Genomic DNA, 26,800 nt, shown 5'->3' on the forward strand with positions numbered 1-26,800 from the left:
TATAGTATAGAGTTATATATATAGTTCTATAGAGCGGGTATAGAGTAGTGTATAGTATAGAGTTATATATATATAGTTATATAGAGTGTGTGTAGAGTAGTGGTATAGTATAGAGTTATATATAGTTCTATAGAGAGGGTATAGAGTAGTGGTATAGTATAGAGTTATATATAGTTCTATAGAGCGGGTATAGAGTAGTGGTATAGTATAGAGTTATATATAGTTGTATAGAGCGGGTATAGAGTAGTGGTATAGTATAGAGTTATATATATATATATATATATATATATATATATATATATATATAGTTATATAGTGTATAGAGTAGTGGTATAGTATAGAGTTATATATATAGTTCTATAGAGCGGGTATAGAGTAGTGTATAGTATAGAGTTATATATATATATATATATATATATAGTTATATAGAGTGTGTATAGAGTAGTGGTATAGTATAGAGTTATATATAGTTATATAGAGTGTGTATAGAGTAGTGGTATAGTATAGGGTTATATATATAGTTCTATAGAGCGGGTATAGAGTAGTGTATAGTATATAGTTATATATATATAGTTATATAGAGTGTGTATAGAGTAGTGGTATAGTATAGAGTTATATATAGTTCTATAGAGTGGGTATAGAGTAGTGGTATGGAGCTGCGGCGCTGTAGCGAGACTTTTAAAGGCGGGCTGCGGTGATTGGGCGCTGGAGTCACGCGGTGTGCGGTGGCTCTGCCCTGCCTCGGCTCGGCTCAGTTCGTGAACGCGAGGCGAGCTCTGCCTGCTGCCTCCCTCCCTGCCCGCCTGCCAGCCTGCCTGCCAGCCTGCCTGCCACCCGCGGCGGTCCGAGCTGCCCCTCTCTGGACCTTGGTTCCCGGTGTGAGTGTTCGGGGCTCCGGCCGCGCGCGGTTCCGAGACCCGGTGCTGCGCTTTTCCTCCACTATGGGCGACAAGAAGAGCCCGAGCAGGTACTGGAGCTTTATTTATTTATTTATTTATCTCAGTGTGTGTGTGTGTGTGTGTGTGTGTGTCGGTGTGTGTATGTATCGGTGTGTGTGTGTATCGGTTTGTATTGTGTGTGTTTGTTTATTTTCCTCCAGTATTGTTTTGTTTTTATCTCCCTTATTTTAGTTACTGTGTTTCTTTAGCTGTAGAGAGAGAATATGATACAGTGTAGCTATGGCGGCTTCCCTTCTCTCTCTCTCTCTCTCTCTCTCTTTCTCTCTCTCTCTCTCTCTCTCTCTCTCTCTCTCTCTCTCTCTCTCTCTCTCTTTTCGGTGGTTCTGACTCGTAGACAAAGGGAGATTTGAGGAGAACAGGACTGGCCTCGTCGGAATGTTCAGCCTCCCTCCGTCTCCTTCACTTCACTTCTCTGCCAACTTGCCGACGTTTAAAGGACGTTTCCTGACGTTCGTTCATTTCAGCGCCATAGCGCGCGCGCCTGTTAGCTCGCACAATCGGACGCGTTGAGTATGAACGCGATGTCTGCGCTAAACCAGCCAGCGCTAGCAGGCCAGCTCGCGCGCTCAGGTTCCAAAAACCCGTGCAATAAACCATAAACCAACACTCTGTATTCATAACATATCAATCATCCAGCTATATACAGAAAATATATATATGTGACATTGCATCAACTGTATGGTGTTGTATGAACTATATGCACTGCATGTGGTGTCTCAAAGCCAAAGAGCCAACCTGAAGATCTGAGATAACTTGGTTAACTAATATAGTTAACTAGTAACTAACCTACAGATATAGCTAGCAGGTGTATGCCCATGTAGTAACCAAAAGCATGTTGAATCAACGTTCATTCGATCCCTAATGCACTGAAACAACATTGAAATCCAATGACAGTTGCATGATCAGTGCAACATTGGTTCTTCTTTGATGTAATGTATTGCAAACATTGTAAAAAATGACCTAAAGTAACCAAACCAAAAGTATGTATGTTGAATGAACGTTTATACCAGTGTTGAATCAACCATATGAATTTCTTTGTGATGCATTGCAAACATTGTAAACAAATGACCTAAGCTAACTAGTTTAGCTTATATAGTTAACTGTTAATTAGTATATATATGATGCTAGCAGATGTTTGCCCAGATAGTAACCAAAAGTATGTTGAATCAATGTTCAATCCATCTCTAATGCATTGGAACAACATTCATATCCAATGACAGTTGCATTATCAGTGCAACATTGGTTCAACCTTATGGTTTTATTTGATGTATTGTAATGCAAACATTGTAAAATAAAAATACCTAAAGTAACCAAACCAAAAGTATGTTGAATGAACGTGTACACCAGTGTTGAATCAACCATATGGTTTTATTTTTGATGCATTGCAAACATTGTTAACTAATGACCTACAATAACTAGGTTAACTAATAAGTTAACTAGTAACTAGTCTACAGATATAGCTAGCTAGCAGGTGTTTGCCCAGGTAGTAACCAAAATCATGTCTCTAATGCATTGGGAGAACGTTTAATATCTAATGTCAGAACTGAATTGTTGGTGCAACGTTGATTCAGCCTTATAGTTTTATTTTTGATGTATTGCAAACATTTTAAACAAATGACCTAAGCTAACTAGATTAATTAATATAGTTTACTAGTAACTAACCTACAGATATACCTGTTTGTCCAGCTACTAACCAAAAGTAGGTTGAATCAAGGTTCATTCCATCTCTAATGCACTGAAACAACATTCATATCCAATGACAGTTGCATTATCAGTGCAACGTTGGTTCTTATTTGATGTAATGTATTGCATTGTGAAAAATGACCTTAAGTAGCCAAACGAAAAGTATGTTGAATCAACCTTATGATTTTATATTTGATGTATTGCAAACATTGTTAACTAATGACCTAAGATAACTAAGTTAACTAATATAGTTAACAAGTAACTAGTCTACAGATATAGCTAGCTAGCAGGTGTTTGCCATAATATTAATCAAAAGTATGTTGAATCAACGTTCATTCCATCTCTAATGTATTGGAACAAAGTTCATATCCGGTGACAGTTGCATAATCAATGCAACATTGGTTCAAACTTATGGTTTTATTTTTCATGGTTTGCCCAGATAGCTATATTTAAATAAGCCATATTTAAATACAATATCAAAGCATTAGGTTGTGTATTTGAGTGCTTTTTTCTTAACTTCTGCGAAGTTAGTAAGTAGATTTTAAAAGTCTGTGTTTTTTAAGCACCATTTTTAATACACTTGAAGTATATTGTAAATCTACTACTTTGTGTATTTGATGCACATTTTGTGTACACCTTAATGCTACTGGAAAATTAACTACACTAAAGTGCACTTTAATCAGTATTTACTGCCATTGTATATATTTTCTATCAACACAACATTTAATTTAAAGCATATTGCTTAAAAAGTATATTTAACGTGCATTTTCATAAAGCATATTAAATTGAAACGTTGCACTTTAAATATTCTTTCCTAATTTGAACATACTTTTAATGCTCTTAACTTAAGTATACTTCCTTTTCACAAGGGTGGTGAGAAACTTATATGGTGAAGTTGACCATATTATTTTTATCTTTACTCATATTTCTGTTTTCCCCCAAAGGCCAAAAAGACAAGCCAAACCGTCGGCGGATGATGGATATTGGGATTGTAGCGTTTGCACCTTCAGAAACAGCGCGGAAGCTTTTAAATGCAGCATCTGCGACGTACGGAAGGGCACGTCCACGAGGTATGGCGTTTTTCTCTTTACTCGACCATCATGGAGGTTCTCACCAAGCTGAGGGTTTTACCTGTTGGATTATATGGTGGTCTCAACTTGTTTTCGCCCACTGTGCTGCAGTGATAATGTATGATGGGCGAATTATGAGAATTCCTTATGGGAATTCGTTATGAGTTATATAGTTATATAGAGTCGGTGAGCAATCAGCGATGTTTTTGAGTATGTGAAATTATTATATTATTAATTTAGGTAAAGCAGGTTATTATCAGTGCCCTGTTTTCTGTTCTGAGAGTTTTACTTGTTGATTTGTGTCTCTGTGTGGATTATATGGAGAGGTCTTCACCAATTGGCTTTACTGTGTTGCCTGTTTGCCGTCTATTGAGAAGTTCTGAGAGTTTAGAGTTTGGAAACCTCGCTGAAGAGAAGATCTTTGGGCAGACATTGGAAATATAGGATACAGTGTTCATGCTGTTTAAGGCTCTGGTTGGGTCTGAAAAAGTAAACATTGACTATACTGTTTTTTATTAAATACATTTAATCATTTGTTGTGTTTTGAGGGGTTTAACTCATTGATTTTACCATCATGTTTTCACCCAGTACACTGCTGCATTGCTTTATTTGGAGAAGTTCTGTTAGAGAGTTTAGAGTTGGGAACCATCACTACAGATCTTTGGACAGAATTTGGGAATATAGGCTAAAGCATGTGCAATAAAATGTGCATTATTCAGATATTTTAGTCGATATGTTGCTTCTAATAAAGTGAGCATTGCCTCTACTGTGGTGATTTTTAAATATATGAGTATGCCATTTTTTACCAGGGATTATATGGAGATGTCTTCAACAATTCGCACTACTGTTTAGTCATCTTTGGAGAAGTTCTGAGAGTATAGAGTTGGGAAATTTTGCTGTAGAGGAGATCTTTGGCTAGAAATTGGAAATATAGGCGCCAGTGTGTTCAATCAAATGTTCATGCTGTGTTGGGCTCTGTTTTGGGTCCAATAAAGTGAACATTGCCCATACTGTGTTTTATTGAATATGTTTAATAAGGTAAAATATGACCATTAGTGTCATTTGTTCTGTTCTGAGAGGTTTAACTTATTGATTTTTCTCATTATGTGGAGTATATGGAGATCCGAACTTCAGTATTTCCAACTGTTAAGACTGTAGCATCATTTTTTCACCTTTAGATATTTCAGGCTCTGTGTTGGTTCTTATAAGGTGAGCATTGCCTCTACTGTGGTGATTTTTTAATTGAATGATTATATGAAGATGTCTTCACCAATTGGCACTACTGTGTTGCCATCTTTGGAGAAGTTCTGAGAGTTTAGAGTTGGGAAATGTTGATGTAGAGATCTTTGGGTAGAAATTGGGTCTGAAAATGTAAACGTTGCCCATACTGTTTTTTTATTTGATATGTTTAATTAGGTAAAATATGACCACTAGTGTCATTTTTTCTTTTCTGAGGGGTTTAACTCATTGATTTTTCTCATTATGTGGAGTATATGGAGATCTGAACTTCAGTATTTCAGTAGAGAATTTAGAGTTGAGAACCATCACTACAGATCTTTGCACAGAATTTAGGAATATAGGCTAAAGCATGTGCAATAAAATAGTCTCTGTGTCAATTATTGAGTGTTTTGCTTTCTTATTTTTTTTAACTTCAGTGTTTCCAGCTGTCAGACCATAGCATCATGTTTTAACCCATTGCCCTGCTCCACATTAACTTGAGATAATCACCTCTAATGCTGACTTTTATTGTGTTTAATAGAGAAGTTATGAGAATGTAGATTTGGGCCCAATCATATACAGTCTGTGTACAATCAAATGTGCATTATTTAGATATTTCAGGTGATATGTCGGTTCATATTGTATTGTGTGTCATTTGTTGTGTTCTGAGGGGTTTAACTTAGATTTTTCTCATTATGTGGAATATGTGGAGATCTGAACTTCAGTATTTCCAACTGTCAGACTGTAGCATCATGTTTTCACCCATTACACTGCTGTGTTTGCTTCTTTGGAGAAGTTCTGTTAGCGAGTTTAGAGTTGGGAAAAATCACTTCAGATCTTTGGACAGAATTTTGGAATACAGGCTATAGAATATGCAATCAAATTGTCTCTGTTTTGAGTGTTTTACTTGTTGATCTTGTCTTGTTCTGGAAGCCAGGGAGATCTGAACTTCAGTATTTCCAGCTGTCAGACAGTAGCAGCATGCTTTCACTCATTACACTGCTGTTTTGTAAACATAAAATGATCACCTTCAGCTCTGACATGTAATACATGAGTTAATACATGAGTACAAATGGTATTGCTCATGCTGTGGTGTTTTTGAATATGTTTTTTGAACATTCTTCACTACGGTGAAACAGGTTATTTCACTAGTGCCCTCTTTGTGGTCTGTGCTTTGCGTTCTACTAGTTGATTCTCTACCTGTGTGGAAGATGTAGAGATAATTACACCTTTGTGTTGCCTTTTTTGGAGCAATTGTGAGAATTTATTTGTATATAGCATTGTCTATGGTATTGTACATGTGTATGGTAGTGCTGTGTGGCATGATTAAAAATGTATATCTCAGTATTTATATTATTATTAGGGCAACTAATGCAACTAATGATTATTTGGTAGTCAACTAATCTAGTGAGGATATTTTCGATTAGTCAACGATTATTTCTGACATGTCTTTTATTCTTAAAACGATGAAAACAGCTGATCATGAGAAATAAAATGCTTTAATAGATGTACTGCCATTTACCCATCTCCCATTGCGCTTCTGTCCCCAGACTATACTCTGTGTAATGCGGTACTGTTAGAAATGAACAATTAGTCGACAATTAACTCTGCAGTCAACTAATTTAAATAATCGACATTGTCGATTATATCGACTAATTGTTGCAGCCTTAATTATTATAATTATTGTTAATTTTTTTGTTGAATGGGCTTTTATATACGTTTGTGACTTACTCTACTGTTAGGAGTACATGTAATATAAAATACTAAGGCATTAAATTTTTTTGGCTTTGATTACTGTTGATTTTACATTTTCCCACAAAATTAATTGCACAATATCTGAAGGAATCAGACTTTATTATCAGAAAAACAGCTGAAGAATGTAAACAATAGACCTTAAAAATAGATACACCAACAACTTAAACACGGCTTACTTTACAAAAAATTATATTTTAGAAATTCATTTCAAGCTGTATTTCACAAGTAAGACTCAAGTTTAATATCAGTTGTTGTTTTTCTATTTCACTCTGATAAAAACACTTTATACAGTGAGGAACAGCAGCAGGAGCTCCTCAGATGAAATGCTGTTCTCATTTCTCTCCAGGCAGGACAGAACGAGACGAGCGTTTGACTTCACAGAGCTGAGCTACCAGTGCGTAACTCCAGTGCGTTAGCTTGTTATGCTAACTGACTAGCATTAGTTAGCGAACTGTACTAGTATGCTTCTTTGGCGGTGCTGCTCTACACAGCGCTCCGCAGCACCCCTAGTGGTATGGTGGTATGTAAAAGATGCCTACACCAGCACTAGTGGGTGACATTCTTTACTCTGTTTTGAGAGTTTAAAATTTTAAACCATCGCTGCAGATCTTTGGCCAGAAATAGGAAATAAATATAAATATCTGGGAAAAATAAAAGAGCACCTAAAAAATATGAGTTTCTTTGATTTTACCAAATGGAAAACCTCTGGAATATAATCAAGAGGAAGATGGATGATCACAAACCATCAAACCACCAAACTGAACTGCTTGAATTTTTACACCAGGAGTAAAGCAGCATAAAGTTATCTAAAAGCAGTGTGTAAGACTGGTGGAGGAGAACATGATGCATGAAACAAGATGCATGAAACAAGATGCATGAAAAGTGTAATTAAAAAAACATCAGGGTTATTCCACCAAATATTGATTATTTCTGAACTCTTAAAACTTTATGAATATGAACTTGTTTTCTTTGCATTATTTGAGGTCTGAAAGCTCTGCATCTTTTTTGTTATTTCAGTCATTTCTCATTTTCTGTAAATAAATGCTCTAAATGAGAATATTTTTATTTGGGATTTGGGAGAAATGTTGTCTGTAGTTTATAGAATAAAACAACAATGTTAATTTTACTCAAACATAAACCTATAAATAGCAAAATCAGAGAAACTGATTCAGAAACTGAAGTGCTGAAGAGCTGTACATGCTTCAGTTAAGTATTGCATGATTTAGGCATGGTGTTGGATGATGTTGGGATCTGAATGTTTTTCCGCTGCCAGACTGTAGCAGCAGCAGCAGCAGCAGCAGCCAGTTTTCCCCCATGCTGAGGGAATTTAAAGCCTCTCCAGCTCTTTGTGTTGCACTGCTGTGTTAAAGTGGGCTGATCATCTCCAGTGCTGACTGTATTCCTCTTTTAGAGCATTATAAGAGTTCATAACTCCCTTATCACTGCTGATGTGTGGGCAACAAATAGTGACTATTGCCTACAGTGTGATGTCATTAATTATGTGCATATGTGCATTAGGGGCGTGCCATATCGAATTGTACACAATAATAATGATAAAATAATAAAAATTCTGAATTTATGATACTACTAAGAGTATCGAAGTGTTGTGATATCATTGAAAGCAGCCTGTTTTTTTTTTTATTGTTTGTTTGCAGTTTATATGCAGTAAAAATGCTGCACTTTAGGTTTGTGGTAGAATATTGTTTATACATTACATTATTTCTGTTATATTTTTTCTTTTCTAATATTCTTACATTGCTTTTTTTTAGTTTTTAATTCCTTACATTATTTTATATATATATATATATAACATGTATATATATGTAACATTGCTATATTCTTAAAAGCAGTCTGTTTTCGCTTGTATTTAATTTTAAATCAAATCAGCTCTACCTACAATCTCTAAGCTCTGGACTACTATACCCAGAATGCACCTCACACTGAAGTTACTACTGCACACGATTACATCACTGCACATCTTTAGGAAGCCGATCACCAGAATATTGATCACACCTGCTCACAACCAATTTTTTTATATATATTTTTTTTTCTAACATTATAATTTTATTAAAAGAATGTATATTGTGGTATCGCAATGTTCTTACATTGCTTTATTTTTATATTTTTAATTCCTTACATTTTGTTATTATTTGTATACACATATATATATTTATATATATTGTGACAATGCGATATTCTTGAAAGCAGTCTGTTTTCGGTTTTATTTCATTTTAAATCAAATAAACTCTATCTACGACCTCTCTGGACTACGATACCCAGAAAGCAACTCACACTGATGTCACTCCCGCACACGATCACGTCACTGCACATGGCATCTCTAGGAAGTAAATCACCAGAATATTGATCACACCTGCTCACACTTTAGTGCTGTGGTAGATTATTGTTCTTACATTCTACACATTTTTTTTGTCATGTTTTTATTCTCTTCTTTTTTTCTCATTCTGTTAAACAAAGTATAAAAGAAATAGAAGTTTATAGATTATTTTTGTTTCTGTTGAATTTACAATTTAATTAATACTAAATAAAACTTGAATATTTGTTTTGCTGCATTAGTATATTCTTAATACTTATTTTTTGTCAGTTTTTCTTGTCATAGGGTCATATCTTATACCCGTAATGTGCGTATGTTATGCGTGTGGAAGTTATATAGCAGTGTCTGACTGCAGAAGCTCCTCTTCACTCATGCTGGAGGAATTTAAAGCCCCACCAGCTCTTTGTGTTGCACTGCTGTGTTAAAGTGAGCTGAACATCTTGAACGCTATGCTGGCCTGTGTTCCTTACTTTTGGAGCAGTTCTAATGGGGATAAAATTAGGGCTGTACTGTATTTTGTTTCAGTAGCGTGGTTTATAAATCTGTTTATAATTCTGTTTTTTTTAATATTGTGCAGCCCTAGATAGTATAGAGTAGTGCTGGATCTAATGATGATAAATTTGGTAATTGACTAATCTGATAATTGTTCGTTTTTTGTCGCTTTTAGTAAAAAACTATGGGACCTATTTTAACATGTGCATTATTATTTTTAGGCTCTGTGTTGGGTTTGATGCTGGATTTTAAGTGGTGGGCTTTAGTGGTGGCCGATATGGTCCAAATATAATATCTTGGGGTAGATTTGGGGTATTTTTTAGGGGTATTGATAACGATATTCTCAGAGATATGACAAAACATTGATATTTTTACAATTAATTTTAAGAATATTCTACTTTATACATGATTTACTACTACTATCTATTTCATAAATACTAACACACCAAAACTCTGATTTTGTATAAAATGATAATAGTGTATCAAAAGAAAGAAAATTATAAAAAAATAAACTATTGTATCAACAAAAATCTACTAACGAACTAAAGTTTATCATATTTACTGCATCTAAACTGCATACAATTAATTTAAACTTTTTGTGCCGATTGCGTGTCGTGCAGCTGGATTTGGGGCGTGTCGGTGTGTGTTTGGTATCGTAAGGGCGCAAAAAATACACCTTTTGCAGCTCAAAACACAACGAAAAAGCAATGAACTAATTCTCTTAATTAATCATTGGTGTGTTTTGGGTGTAATGTGAAATAAAAAATAAAAAAATCAGTGTGTCAGTCATTATTCCCTTTAAGAGGCAGGTGAGCTCTGACTTTGGCGCGTTCGTATTTTAACAGTGCAGCGCTTTTGCACGTCTCTGCAGAGAAAACTGAGCTGCTGGTTCACGCTGTAAAGATACACCAGCAGCTCATTTACAAGAACAGCAATGTTATTTTATTCTTTATTCTGTTTATTGTTGATATAAATGTTAACTGTTCTCAGGGTTTTAATCAGTCAGTGGCACACCTGTATTTTCTGCCACCAAGATACAGTAGAAACACACTAGAAATGTACCTGTACACACCTCACTTCCAGACCACCACACCCATCAGTGTAGATATATTCCTAAACTCCCACACTATTTTAACAGTTTGAGCACAAGGCGTGAAAATAGACTGTTGATGGGGTTTAAGATAGCGAAGAGCATCACGATGCTCCTTGTGCTTGGTGTACAATAGGGCCGTATGTCTACCATGCCTTTATCTCTTTAAAACAATAGAAACAGCTGGATGTGGGATTAAAATGCCCTTTCAATACCCAGAAGATGTTTAAATGCAGAAAAAAATACAATTTATTTAGTTTAAATCTGTTGTATTTGGGCACTTTTTAAGACAAACACCAAATTGAGTGTTAACTGTGTGATTGAGCCCATTAACCCTTCTCTCATTGTGTTTCTGTCCCCATCACCTTGTGTAGTTATACATTGCATTTACACATGTATTATTAGTTGACATTAGCATTTGTAGTCAATACATTTGTAGGCCCTACCTTGGTGATCTATAGCACACCGGTCGATTGTAGATCGCACAGCTGGAATTAGGGCGTGTCTGCATGTCGTTGGGTGTGTTTTGGATGTAACGTGAAATAAAATATCCTTTTAAGAGGCAGGTGAGCTCTGACTTTGGCACCGTCTTATCTTAACAGCGGGGGCGCACAGTGCGCACAGAGCTCCTGCATGGCAAAGATATGATTGGATGGCTGAATGTTGACTGTTGTCAGGGTTTTAATAAGTCAGTGGTGCACCTGTATTTCCCGCCGCCAAGATTTACTTGAACACACCTCACTTCCAGACCTCCACACTCATCCGTGTAGATTTATTCCTAAAATCTAATGCTAGTTTAACAGTGCGGGCGCATGGCGTGAATATAGGCACTTGACAGGGTGTAAGATAGCAATGAGCAGAACTCAAATGAACCCCACCCTTGCATACAAATAATTCTGTTTTAGGTCTATATGCTCAGATTCGTTGGTCATTTGGCTGTTTAAAGTCAGAAGAATGTTTTGAATGTCCAATTAGCCTCAAATTAGTTCGCTAGCAAACACATCTCCCCACACACACACACACATACTCCCCGCTGTGCAAAATTATTGCGATTAAAAAAATTATTGTACGATAAATTGATAACATAGTTATTGCGACAGGCCTAGTTTGGATTGCTCAGAATTTTGCCAACCGTAAAACAGTAGAATAAGAAAAACAAGCTTGTGTGATACGTGCAATTTTTGAATGGATGCTAGGTTCACCGCTACATATTACATAGCTCAACCAGTACTGTGGATCAAATGTCCACAAAGAAACAAAACTAAATAATTCCTATTTTGGACAAACTAAGAGTTTCTGTATTTATCTGATATCATACTCTAAAAACAGTACTATGTCTGGAGTTTGGTGAATTTAACAAAATCTCTGAAGCAGCAAATAAGTAAAAATGAGAGATTGAAGCACATGGTCAAAGAGTATAATTTTTTATGTAGTTTAATTCATTTTCTTTGGGAAAATTAAAAAGGGAGATTTTAGCCTGTGTAATGAGGTTATGATGGTGGGACGTAGGCATATCATACTTTATAAATGTGTTTTATATAAATATGCTCACTAAACTGCAACGTGACGCCAAACCTGATGTCAAAAACCTCATGAACAGTTTGTAGCGTTTGGCTTCGCAATGCTTAAAATGTTTTTTTTTTGTATCTTTAAATGTTATGATATTGGTTCGAGCATTATAATGTTATCATCTGGAGTTTGGTTTTGTCGTATGTGCCGTTATCACGACAAATAATTCTGTGTTTTATATATATATAGGTCTATATGCTCAGATTATACGCTTATGTTACGTTAGGCAGAGTGTGTCGTATTACAGTTCATTATATCACCAGCTCTTGCTCTGTGGATAATTCAGGTGGTTGAATCGTTGGTCATTTGGCTGTTTAAAGTCAGAAGAATGTTTTGAATGTGATGAATGGTGAAGCTGCTTATCAGAGTCTATGCAAGTCTATGCAAAATCCATGAGTTAACCGGTGTACAGCAGCGGGATATCTCTGAATTACTCCTGAGTTATTATGCGTTTAGATGTGTGACCTGCCTCCTCTCTTTTGAAGCTTTTGAATGTCTTTTGAATGGAAGTCAGCAGATTTTGACTTAAAGCGTATTCAGCTTGTCAGGGCTGTGCAGTTATTCACCTGTTATTTCCGCTGACAATAATGTGAAAAGTGACCGAGGAGCTGATTCATATTCATACCTGCTTTAACTCCGCTCTATTAGACCTTTAGAGCTTTATTATTAGCCATTAGATTAGAAATCGGGTTAAAATCGGGTCTGTAATCCTTCAGATCTTTTGTGTTTTCCAGTTAAAGATGTTGCTCAGTGATGAGCCATTAATCCAGTAAAGCTGTATATAATGAAGTGGTTGGTGCTGTTTTTAACTAGTGGTGCTCGGTTTTGACACGCAAGTGTGAAACCTGCCTGTTTTTGTTATGAACACTAAGTGTTAACCTCAAATGACATTATTTCCTGTAGTGGGAGGTTTGTATAGGAAGGCTTGAGAGTTGGGTTTACTGTAAAGTTAATGCATTGACTTGTCAGTTTGAGTGTTTACTGTGTGGACCTTTGAGAAGTGTTTTTATGGTGCTTTCACATTTAGTCTGTTTGGATTGCTCAGAATTTTGCCAACCATAAAACAATAGAATAAGAAGAACAAGCTTAAAATGAGTAAAACTGAGAGATTGTAATATATGGACCCAGTTTTATCTGTTTTTGATGCAGTTTTGTAGAATTGAAGTAATTGAGAAAACACCATATTAACAACCCACCAATAATTGGCAAGTATAGTGAGATTTTAGCCTGTGTAATACATGTAATTTTTGAATGGATGCTGGGTTGACTGCTACATACACTAATTTCTATTTTGGATAAACTTAGAGTTGATATGCAATAAGCAAATGTTTATTTTTTTTTTTTTTTCTTAATTTATCTGTTATCATCTGGAGTTTGGTTTTTGTCATATGTGCCATTTTCATGACTAACTTAAACAATAGAATAAGAAAAAGAAGCAGTAAAAAAGGAAAAAGAGATTGTAGCACAATGTCAAAGTTTTTCTGTTTTTTATGCAATTTAGTACACCAAATAAGTCTGTAAATGCGCTCACTAAACTGCAATGTGACATTAAACCTGATGTTTTTAATGCTTAAAAAAGGTGATTTTCAGCTTGTTCTGGCTGCTTCACTTGCGCAGATCCCCACATCTAGAGGGGACTTCCCCAGTAGCATGCAGTCCCTCCTCCACTCAAATTGTAAACTGCAAGCTGATTGGTTTGTTTTGTTGAACCTTGAACTTTATCCTTGAACTAATGCTTAGTTAAATATGTATGATCACACACATTGTGAAAATCAGATACACGGTATTAAGTTAATTATGTAATTTAATCTCAATCCGACTCAGCTATAAGGAGCTAATAAAGAGCAGTTTAATCTGATATATTAGCCAGATAAAGTATTTAAACTTTTTACTCTGCTGCTCCATGCTGTTTACTCACGTGGTCTGTGCTGCGTGCACTGCTCACATCTGCAGACATCTGCGCTGCACGTCCCAAATAACGGATTTGTTTTTGTCTTATGTGCCGTTATCATGTTATTTTGTTATTTTGCTGAAACACAGTCATCACACTGTTCTTATAAACCAAACAAACCAAAACTGTGTTTTTGTGTGTGTTTGTGTACGTGTACTGTCTGTCAGCCCACCACTGTGTTTATATAGGGTTTGTGTCTGTGTGTACGAGTGTGTGTGAGTGTGTACGAGAGTATATGTGTGTATGTGAACCCGCCAACACTTCTCATCAGCTGATTGATGTGGTGTCTACAGCTCTGAGTAATGTTCGGCCGAGAGCAGGAATCCCCAGCTCTAACCTTTTCTTGCTCTGTGGTTTTACTCTCACTCAGCGCTGTGCTGACATTTGAGGGGAAAGTGCGTAAGACGCTAAACGCTTAACGCTAATTTATTTCTTCCTGAGCTGAACAGAGGAAAAACGAAGCGGTTTGAGTGATTTGCGGTGGGCAGATGAGCGGGATTTATGGTAATGACAGGAAATAACGCTACGCATGTCAGAACGTCTCGTCACTGTCAACGACACGTCAACCTCCCACCTCCGAAATTAAATAAAAAAATGAGAGATTGTACCACATGGTCAAAGTTTATCAGTGTTTTATGCAGGTTAGTAGCATCAAATAAGTCTGTTAAATGCTCACTTAACTGCAATGTGACGTCAAATCTCATGAAATAGTTTGTAGAGTTTTGCTTCATAATGCTTAAAAAAAGGGTGATTTTCAGCTTCTTCTGGCTGCTGCACTTGCGCAGATCTCCACATCTATGGGAGGATTTCCCCACTTTTATTGTAAACAACAAGCTGATTGGTTTGTTTTGTAGGAGGGCGGGACTTTGTAAATTTAACTTGATCCTTCTGCTCAGCGCTGAATTAAATTTCCACAATAAAACGCATGTTGAAAAACAGAAATGTGTTATTATATTTTTAACGCAAGTTAATTACGCCAACAATTTGACCCCAACTTCTGGCAGAATCTGCTCAGACCAGATATCAAAATATCTCTTTTTTAATAGCACTGCAATATAATCTAATATGTTATCCAGATATTGTGAGTAAGACGGGAGGAGGGGTGGTGGTTATAGATGTCGTTCAGGCGTGTAACTCTAAAGGCTAAATGCTAATTTATTTCTTCCTGAGCCGAACAGAAGAAAAACGAAGAGGTTTGAGTGATTTGCGAGTGTTTTTATTCAGTTTAGTAGCATCAAATAAGTTTGTAGAGTTTTGCTTCATAATGCTTAAAAAAGGGTGATTTTCAGCTTCTTCTGGCTGCTGCTCTTGCGCAGATCTCCACATCTATGGGCGGATTTCCCCAGTAGCATGCACTCCCTCCTCCACTCACAGTGTAAACAGCAAGCTGATTGGTTCGTTTTTTGGAGGGCGGGACTTTGTAAATTGAACTTTATCCTTCAACCAGCGCTGAATCAAATATGCACATTGAAACACATGTTAAAAAACAGAAATGCATTATTATTTTATTTAAATTAAGTTCATTATGCCAAGAATTTGACCCCAACTTATGGCAGAATCTGCTCAGACTGGCTATCAAATGTATTATTTTTAAAGGAGCTGCAATTTAATCTGATATATCTGATATAACCTGAAAAAGCTCTGTGTGAAAGATCTCCATGTCCAAAAACATGGAGATCAAATTCAATTCAATTCAATTTTATTTATATAGCGCTTTTTACAACAAAGGTTGTCACAAAGCCGCTTTACAGGAAAAACAGGTCCACGCCTCTTATGAGCAGCACCACAGAGATGCTGATTTTATGGTGACACAGTGGCAAGGAATCAATTGGATACTAAAAAAATACCCTGAAAAATTGATCTGGTGTATATGTGTAAAGTGCGTGGTATGTATGTAAGTTAGTGTGTGTGTAAATGTGTGTGTGTGTATGGCTCTGTGCCTAGACATGGATTGACACTCTGTTCTGGGTAAATGCTGTAGTGCTGGATGCAGTCCTCCAGGTGGACAGGGGTTGTTTCCGGTTGAGAGTACGCTGTGCGCTATTGGTTGCCGCTTCTCACCGGTGTGTTTTTTATTTATTTATTTATTTGTATTTATTTGTAGATGCACATATACAAACATACACAGAAGGAAGAGGAGGAAGAAAAGAGAGAGAGGAAAAAAAGGAAAACAATAAAACAATGACAAGACAGACTCTCAATATATTGTAAGAAAAGCGACCAGGCTTCCTCAAATGATCTAATATTTTTATTTTAAGATTTGCTGTAAGTCTCTTCAAGTTGCAATGATCTATAAGGAGATTAAGCCGATGTTTAATTGAAGTTTGAGTTCTGTCTTTCCAGTTCAACAGCGTTTCTATTTTAGCAATGGTTAATAATATTAACATATCTCACTGGTGTGTGGATGAGTGTTGAGTATAAATGGTTGTGTGTAAAACGTGTAAATTGTAAAGCGTCCTTGGGTTTCTATAAAGGCGCTATGTAAGTTAACTTCATTCATTCATTCAAGCGGCGATCAGCCCGGCGAACAGAAACGCATCGGGGCATCGATGAAGAACGCTGAGTAGGGGTGTGACGAGATCTCGTGGCACGAGATCTCGCGAGATTAAAACGTGACGATATTTCTCGTCAAGCTTTAACCTGTCTCGCGGGAAAAAAATAGGTTAGTGTGGACTTTTTGAGCGGGATCTGGCAACACAGCAGGAGTGCAACTACGTACTGTTTGTGGTGTACGCAAATGTAGAATCAGCGCCCCCGGGGGGACGGGGTGGAGGAGAGTTCTGTCACTACGCTCCGCAAAACCAGCGAGCTGATTGGCTGTTTCTCCTGAGAGAAAATGTATTTGGGGCTTTCATTTGGCGCCCTTTAGTGCAGCGCCCCTATGCGTCGCATTGGCTGCATACACACTTTTTATGTTGTAGGTTTGGCTGCATTTTGGCTCCAGTGGAAACAATAAACGGTATTTTAGGAGATTTAGGAGAAAAAAAACACAAACCATAGGCTTAATATGACTGGTTGGGGTTTGCACTTATTGTTTGCACTTTATAAATCCTAGAAAAGTTTTATTTTTATTTTTATTTCTATTTCTTATACACTCTAAGAAAAGTAAGTACAGATTTGTACTTAAAAGAGTATAAAGCTTGTCTCTGGGGCTGTACTTTATATTGAAGTACAAAAAAGTACCTTTCAGTGAAAGTCCTTTTTTGTACCCATGTTTTTTGTGCCAGTAAAGATTATAAAGATTATAAACATTATCATCAACTAAATATGTGTCAAGAACTTGATGATCCAAAATTGTCTGGCTTTCAAATAAAAAATGTGCAATTAAAATATATATAGTTTATCAGTACAGTGATACAGAATACTGAATGTACCTTTTGGCCGAATAAATGGTACAAATTGCTGTTAGGAATGACTTTGTACTTCAGAGGGAACAAATCTGATCCTGTAAAGACCAATACTATACCTTTGAGAGTACAATAATGAAGAGTGTACCTTTGAGTACAAAAAAGTACTTATATCATACCTCTGTTTTTTAGAGTGTAGAATCAATGTGTGAGAGAAACCAGTCTGTTAAGTGTGCGTTATATGATTTAGTCAAATAAAACTCTAGTTTTCAAGCCATTTTTAATTTTTGACGTTTTCTTAAAAATTTTATTTTTAAATCTCATCTCGTCTCGTTCTCGTGAACCCAGTATCGTGTCTCGTCTCGTCTCGTGAACCCAGTATCGTATCTCGTCTCGTCTCGTGAACCCAGTACCGTGTCTCGTCTCGTCTCGTGAACCCAGTATCGTGTCTCGTCTCGTCTCGTGAACCCAGTATCGTGGCTTGTCTCGTGAACCCAGTACCGTGTCTCGTCTCGTGAACCCAGTATCGTGGCTTGTCTCGTGAACCCAGTATCGTGTCTCGTCTCGTGAACCCAGTATCGTGTCTCGTCTCGTGAACCCAGTACCGTGTCTCGTCTCGTCTCGTGAACCCAGTATCGTGTCTCGTCTCGTGAACCCAGTATCGTGGCTTGTCTCGTGAACCCAGTACCGTGTCTCGTCTCGTCTCGTGAACCCAGTATCGTGGCTTGTCTCGTGAACCCAGTACCGTGTCTCGTCTCGTCTCGTGAACCCAGTATCGTGTCTCGTCTCGTCTTGTGAACCCAGTATCGTGTCTCGTCTCGTCTCGTGAACCCAGTATCGTGTCTCGTCTCGTGAACCCAGTACCGTGTCTCGTCTCGTCTCATGAACCCAGTATCGTGTCTCGTCTCGTCTCGTGATATAAGTGTCTCGTCACACCCCTAACGCTGAGTGCTGAACGCTGACGAGGTTCTGTTTGATCTGAAACGTTAACCTTTGATGGGAAGCGATTGTTTGCTGATGTAGACGCCAGGCTCTGGTTTTAATGAGGACTAATTAGACACCTTGTCCGTGTTTTGATGTGTTCCAGCGGCGCGTCGGGAAGATGGGTTCGCTCTGTTCGCTCTGGCGGTGAAACGGCACGCGTCTACAAGTGTCGGCGGTTTATCTCCTCCTTCTCCTGCTCTTTTATCTCCGTTTCCTCTCTGAATGGGCTTTTGTGCTGTGATGACACATTTCATTTGCCAATTATTTCACCTTTGTTGGCGCCGGGAGTTCAAAGAGTGCAGCCAGCCCTCGATAAAAGGGCGTGAATTTAATATGTCTTTATACACGTCTCTTAGCGCTGGGAGCTCTGCCTGTTCAGTCCTGTCAAACGTTTGTTTAATGTGTTCGACATGTCCTTTTTTGTGCTTAAATAATTTATAGTGATAATTGGCAGCTATTGACTAGTGCTGGGCGGTATGATCAAGAATGCATATCACAATTATTATATTATTATTTATGTTTTTTTTGCACGACTGGGCTTAAATATAGATTTGTGACTTATAGGTTATTTCCATTAACACTATAAATGGACCTAAAATACTCAATGTTTAAGTAGGCCTGTCACAATAATTGCAATATCGATTTATCGTACAATAAATTAATATGAACTCCTTACTATACTTACTATACTGTTAGGAGTACATATAATATCAAACACTAAGGTTAAAAATTAAGGCTTTGGTTACTGTTGAGTAGGGGTGGGCGATATGGCTCTTAAATAATATTACGATATTTCAGGGTATTTTTGTGATAACGATATACTTGGCGATATAGGAAAACTAAAATAATTCATTCATTTCAGGAATATAGTATAATAGTATAACAGTATAATCATAATGTGGCAAAATAAATAATATAGTATAAAATAATATTGCAGAATATTTAGTGCATGCACATAAACTGCAAACTAAAACAATTATACACTAAATACACCTAAAGCTTCACAGTGAATAATAGACTACTTTTAAGACAGAACAGCCCTATTATCACAATATGGATTTTTAATATCATGATATTTCTGTGTCACGATATATTGTATATGATATAATATTGCCCACACCTACTATTTATTACCTTTAATGTCTTATTCATGGTGACTAATGCATTAATTCATGTTAGTTAGTCAACACTTAATGTAAAGTGTTACCGATATCCACTATAAAAACTTTTGTCTTTAATTGAACAAGTGCAATTAATCGCAGTTAATCACAGAATATAATTAGCGCTATAATAAAGCTAATGAATGAAGCTAATTGTGGTTAATGTAATATATAGAGGTCTTTTTATATGGTAATGGCGTATCTGTGAGGTGGATGGTGAGGCTGGTTATTACAGGGTTTCTGCAGCAGCTGGATGAAGATAACTGTGCTTGAGGTGATGTCCTCAGTGCTTTCTCTCTTGCCCTCAGGAACCACCAGTCAGTGGAGGCTGTCACCTTGCGTTAGCATTAATCCAGGTTATTCAGGGTCGTATGGTTGAATGGAACAAGTCAAAAATCTTGCTGTTTTACTTTTAGGCCAAAGACAGATTTCCTAGGCCTGGATAAGGAGCGAGCAGTTTCGAAACACACAAAAGGCATGTACTAATTCTCTTAATTAATCATGGGTGTGGTTAATTTGGGGCGTAACGTGAAATAAACCAATCAGAGTGTCACTTGCTCATCTTTCCCTTTAAGAGCCAGATGCTGTCTGACTTTGGCTCGTTTGTATCTTAACAGCGCGGTGCTTTTCTGCGTCTCAGCAGAGGAAACCAGCAGCTCATTTACAGGAACAGCAATGTTATTTTACTTAGTATTCTGTTTATTGTTGAGTTAAAAGCGAGATTTGTGTACTACAGTGTGTTTATATAGGATCGGGCAGCTGACTGTTGACTGTTGGCTCTTGTCAGGGTTTTAATCAGTCAGTGGCGCACCTGTATTTTCCGCCGCCAAGATAAAAATCTCACTTTCAGACGACCACGCTCATGAGTGTAGATATATTCAGAAACTCCCGCTCTATTTTAACGACGTGGGCACAAGGCATGAAAATAAACTGTTGACGGGGTGTAAGATAGCAAAGAGCATCACCAACACCACTTATACCAGACCAGCCATCCATCTGTTTGAATGAGGGGGGACCAAAATACCCTAAACTAAATTCAAGGTAAAATTTCAAAGATATACAGCTAAAATTAAGAGAGCAGTTCAGTTTCTGAATCAGTTTCTCTGATTTTGCTATTTATAGGTTTATGTTTGAGTAAAATGAACATTGTTGTTTTATTCTATAAACTACAGACAACACTTCTCCCAAATTACAAATAAAAATATTCTCATTTAGAGCATTTATTTACAGAAAATGAGAAATGGCTGAAATAACAAAAAAGATGCAGAGCTTTCAGACCTCAAATAATGCAAAGAAAACAAGTTCATATTCATAAAGTTTTATGAGTTCAGAAATAATCAATATTTGGTGGAATAATCCTGGTTTTTAATCAGTTTTTTCTTCATGCATCTTGGCATCATGTTCTCCTCCACCAGTCTTACACACTGCTTTTGGATAACTTTATGCTGCTTTACTCCTGGTTCAAAAAATCAAGCAGTTCAGTTTGGTGGTTTGATGGCTTGTGATCATCCAAATCTTCTCTTGATTATATTCCAGAGGTTTTCAAATATATATTTATATATACTTTGTATATATATAAAAAACATAAAACTTGACAAAAATAGAAAATGAAAAAACAAAAAGATAAGAGTAAAAGTAAAGTAAAATTATAAGAATGATAAGAAATGATAAAATGAATAATGATAAACTAAAAACATAGGAATCAAAATAAAAACATAAGAAAAAAAAACAAATTAGATTATTAATAAATAAATAAATAAAACAAAACAAAAAAATAATAAATAAAAAATTAGAAACTAAAACTGAAACGAAATGATTCAGTGACCCCACCCATGTGGATGATGGAAGCCATTTGGTTACCTCGTGTTTATTCCTTGTGCTCCCCCTCCCCCTCGCACTTCTCAGGCAGCAGCAGCCTGTCACTCACACAGACACAGAGACAGCGCTGTGTATCTACTGTACTTCTTGTGTGAAGAATCTAAACATTGCAGCATGACGTGTTGATGTGATTCAATTGCATTAAGTGAAATCACACATCCTGAGATGTGACTATTGTGCATGCACACATCGCGATGGCGATGTTTAAGCGATATGTATCGTGCAGCTCTCGCGTGCGGTATCTCGTTTTACCTTTACAGCCGAGTTCTGGCGCTTTCTCAGCTTCCTGTGCGAAAACCTCAGAAGACCCCAGACCGCCATGTTGTAACGCCTGAGCGAAGTGCTGAGAGCAGAGCTGAGGAACGCGACACCTTGTTTCAGTATCAGCTTTCGCGCTGGCTGTTTCTCAGTGTGCGTATCGGCCTCTCGCGGCTTCAGGAAGCTCCATTAGGACTTTCTTAAGTTGATTGATGTTGGGGACGGGGGGGCTTTGTGTTTCCTTGATCTTGGGCGATGGTGTGCATTACTCCTTCTTCCCCTGCAGATCCTGCAGATCCCGCTGCTCGCCGGCTCAGGACTCAGGACGTTTGTATGTTTTATGTTTGTTTCGTGCTCTGGGGGAGTTTCTGAAGTATCAAAGCAGGATTTCTAAGGTTACACTGAAAAAGTAGAGCCAAAACCCAGACCTGCTCTTTTTTTACCTCTTTTTATTACTTTTGTTTTTTTTCCTCTTTCTTTCAGACCTTCAGACATTGTTAAGTAAGCTGAAAGTTTGAATAAAACAAAAAAATATGATTTATTAATTATTATTGACACGTTTTTCTATTTTTCATCCGTTTTGTGCATTTTGTTTTCCATAGTGATATATAATATAAATATAACAGCAGTAGAGGTTTAGATAGTTGTCTTCTCTGTTCTGTGCTTTGTGTAATGTTGTGATTTTGCTATTTATAGGTTTATATTTGAGTAAAATGAACATTGTTGTTTTATTCTATAAACTACAGACAACATTTCTCCTAAATTCCAAATAAAAATGTTAGAGTCATTTAGAGCATTTATTTACAGAAAATGAGAAATGACTGAAATAACAAAAAAGATGCAGAGCTTTCAGACCTCAAATAATGCAAAGAAAACAAGTTCATATTCATAAAGTTTTAAGAGTTACAGAGCATTATACAGCTCTGTAAAAAAATAAGAGAGCACTTAAAAATGATGAGTTTCTTTGATTTTACCAAATTGAAAACCTCTGGAATATAATCAAGAGGAAGATGGATGATCACAAACCATCAAACCACCAAACTGAACTGCTTACATTTTGCACCAGGAGTAAAGCAGCATAAAGTTATCCAAAAGCAGTGTGTAAGACTGGTGGAGGAGAACATGATGCCAAGATGCATGAAAAAAAACTGTGATTAAAAACCAGGATTATTCCACCAAATATTGATTATTTCTGAACTCTTAAAACTTTATGAATATGAACTTGTTTTCTTTGCATTATTTGAGGTCTGAAAGCTCTGCATCTTTTTTTGTTATTTCAGGCATTTCTCATTTTCTGTAAATAAATGCTCTAAATGACTCTAATATTTTAATGTGGAATTTGGGAGAAATGTTGTCTGTAGTTTATAGAATAAAACAACAATGTTCATTTTACTCAAACATAAACCTATAAATAGCAAAATCAGAGAAACTGAAGCACAAACACTGTAGAATCTTGTCTTTTTAAGAGTGAACAGTTGATCCAGAGCAGCGGTTTAGGACCTGTCGGCTCTTCTCATGCTGCCGGAGACGGCGAGTACAGTGTGCGAGGCGGCGATTTAAGCGCTATCAGTCTTCTGTAGGGTGTGATGTGTTAATCTACGCTCTGCAGTCAAACAGAAGGCTGGATTCTCAGTGCGCAGCGACAGATCTGCTGAGAGCAGAGCCGAGCTGATGGAATATTAAGTGTAAAATAAAGCGGGAGGGAGTTTGATGCAGGCTGCTCGGCTGAAGTGAAGGATATTCGTGTGTAATTTGTTGGGAAATTGAGGTTTAAGTGCTTGGTTCCGGATGGAATGGGCTAATACCGCCTTTAAAAACTACCTGCTCAGGCGTGCGCCGAGGCGGCGGCGCAGATGGGCCGCGTGTGTTTACGAGTTCACACGTGTTTGTTTTAATATGATTGAGGAGTGCTTTATAATCCTGGGATTTTCCTCACCGTCGCTTCACCGCAAACCGTGCAGAATAATGGAATTATACAGGCGGAGTGTGCTGGTGCTGCGGGTGCAGAGTACGGACAAAATAATGGAAATACTGGAAATACTGTGAATATTGTGATGCTACAGACTGCAGTTTCTCTGATTTTGCTATGTATAGGTTTATGTTTGAGTAAAATGAACATTGTTGTTTTATTCTATAAACTACAGACAACATTTCTCCCAAATTCCAAATAAAAATATTATCATTTAGAGCATTTATTTACAGAAAATGAGAAAAAGATGCAGAGCTTTCAGGCCTCAAATAATGCAAAGAAAACAAGTTCATATTTATAAAGTTTTGAGAGTTCAGAAATAATCAATATTTGGTGGAATAACCCTGGTTGGTTTTAATCACAGTTTTTTTTCATGCATCTTTGCATCATGTTCTCCTCCACCAGTCTTACACACTGCTTTTGGATAACTTTATGCTGCTTTACTCCTGGTGCAAAAATTCAAGCAGTTCAGTTTGGTGGTTTGATGGTTTGTGATCATCCATCTTCCTCTTGATTATATTCCAGAGGTTCATCATTTTTAGGTGGTCTCTTATTTGTATTTAGTTTGTTACACAGTCATACAACTAAATGCAAATGACCAATCAGTGCTTAAAATAACTGTGACTCTACACATAGTGTGAAATTATGCAGTATGTGAAGAAAAACCTATATCTTGATTAGTTAAGATGTTGCAATCTTTACAGGGGTTCACCATAATTGCTTTGTTACGCTATAATCACAAATGTAAAATACAAGAAATAAATGTACAAAACTAAATATATACACAGAGCCATATATTCAGTATTCAATATTCAGTATTGTATCAGCAGCCAAAACGATTGATAAACTCCTGATTTGACATGGTTATATTTTATATTTTTATATATTATATATTTTTATATATATATTATTTTATATGTTTACATTTTAAAGGTAAATATATGGACAATTGACATGTTTTGTCTTATATTGTGCAAATGCAGCTGGCCTCAACCCTCAATATCTCCATATATCCAGGATTAAAGTAAAATAAATGATACTGGACAGATATAATCTGTCTCTAGTAGATATATGATGGGAAATGAGAACAGTGTGAGTACCCTGATGTGTTCTATATAATAATTAGTGGTGGGAGATATGGCATGATATTTCAGGGTATAGTATCGGTCACTAGAAATATATAAAATAGTGACCGATATATATATTTATATTAAAAAAAAAAAAAAAAAAAAAAAAAATATATATATATATATATATATATATATATATATATATATATATATATATATATAATATAAAAATATATAATATATAATAATAATATATAAAAATATATAATAAAAATATATAATATATAAAAATAGTGAACGATACTAGCAATAAAAAAAGCAAACGGTGTTGGATGAGCAGCAAGTGTCCATTTTTTGCTGCATCACAGCATTTTAGATATTTGGGTTAAAGGCTTCTGCTTGAATTTGAAGCCTCTATGCTGTGGATCAACATGTTTTAAAAAAAGCACTCAAACAAGTGAAATAACTTTTAAAACTGATTTTAAAACTGATAAATGATAAGTAAAAGCTTTACAATTTAAGCATGACTAAAGTAAGTGTAAAAATATAAAAAAAGTAATATTAGCAAAAGGGCACCACTTTGAAATAAGACTACCTTTATAAAGGGTTTATAAATGGTTTACAATTAGTTTATTAATGGTTACTATTAGGTTGTAAATGCCTTAAAATCATTAATAATCAGTTATAACACATACATAGAAAGGGCAACAACATAGACGGCTGTGTGATATAGTTCACTAATTGGCAAACAACAGGTCATTGTTGCCCTTTCTATGTATGTGTTATAACTGATTATTAATGATTTTTAAGGCATTTACAACCTAGTTAGTAACCATTAATAAACTAATTGTAAACCGTTTATAAACCCTTTATAAAGGTAGTCTTATTTTAAAGTGTTACCAGCCAAAGGTATGCCCACACTGAATAAGAGTAAGACAGTGTTTGTAGCCTGACACAAATACATGTTATAGCTGTTTAAAGGAGGAAGAATGTTTAACCTGAATAATTAGAATTGAGCTAATTTAAGAAAATACATATTAGAGATGATTTCAATAAAAAGGATAAAAAATAAATTGAACTACACAGAGCAGTACAAAAATGGTGGAGTTAACAATAGACACTAAACTTCTTATATTTAATATGTTGATAATACATTATGCTTCTGTGTAAGATAGATAGATAGATAGATAGATAGATAGATAGATAGATAGATAGATAGATAGATAATATAATACACAAAGTTACAAAATAAAATATATAAAATGTATAAAGATAAAAAAACATTTATTCTATAAACTACAGACAACATTTCTCCCAAATTCCTAATAAAAATATTCTCATTTAGAGCATTTATTTACAGAAAATGAGAAATGACTGAAATAACAAAAAAAAATGCAGAGCTTTCAGACCTCAAATAATGCAAAGAAAACAAGTTCATATTCATAAAGATTTAAGAGTTCAGAAATAATCAATATTTGGTGGAATAACCCTGATTTTTAAACACAGTTTTTTCATGCATCTTGGCATCATGTTCTCCTCCACCAGTCTTACACACTGCTTTTGGATAACTTTATGCTGCTTTACTCCTGGTGCAAAAATTCAAGCAGGTCAGTTTGGTTTACTACAGCAGGTATAATACACAAAGTTACAAACTAAAATATATAAAATATAAAGATAAAGATACATATAAATACAATCAAATAGAAAATAGAATGTACAGTGTAAAAATAAAAATACAGTCTTTAGTGTGTGTGTGTAATGTAGAATGGAGGTAGTGCAGTTGAACAGTAGACAGTGAACACCAGTTGATAAAGTGCATAAAGTGAGGATAACTGATATCAGCCATACAGAAAGTGCAAACACACAGTTATATGATGATTTAAATTCAGCAGTGCAAAAGATACGTAAACAGTAGATGAATGAACTAGTGAATGAACTACTAGTGCGAAATAGGGTAGAACTATAAAAATAGTGTTATAGGCTTCAGCAAGTCTGAGAGTGTGTCCATAGCTGAG

At 36.1% G+C, this 26,800-nt stretch overlaps 1 protein-coding gene across 1 annotated transcript in view; it reads left to right on the forward strand.

Moving 5' to 3' along the window:
* Nucleotides 1-733: 733 nt before the first annotated feature.
* rybpb (RING1 and YY1 binding protein b) overlaps nucleotides 734-26,800 on the forward strand; it is a 74,172-nt gene continuing 48,105 nt past the window's right edge. The window contains exons 1-2 of the mRNA XM_022662738.2: nucleotides 734-967; nucleotides 3,587-3,712. Of these exons, the coding sequence (XP_022518459.2) occupies nucleotides 942-967; nucleotides 3,587-3,712 (152 nt within the window). The 5' untranslated portion in view covers nucleotides 734-941. The remainder of the gene's footprint in view (nucleotides 968-3,586; nucleotides 3,713-26,800) is intronic.

Source organism: Astyanax mexicanus, chromosome 5 (assembly GCF_023375975.1).
Source record: "Astyanax mexicanus isolate ESR-SI-001 chromosome 5, AstMex3_surface, whole genome shotgun sequence".
NCBI lineage: Eukaryota > Metazoa > Chordata > Actinopteri > Characiformes > Acestrorhamphidae > Astyanax > Astyanax mexicanus.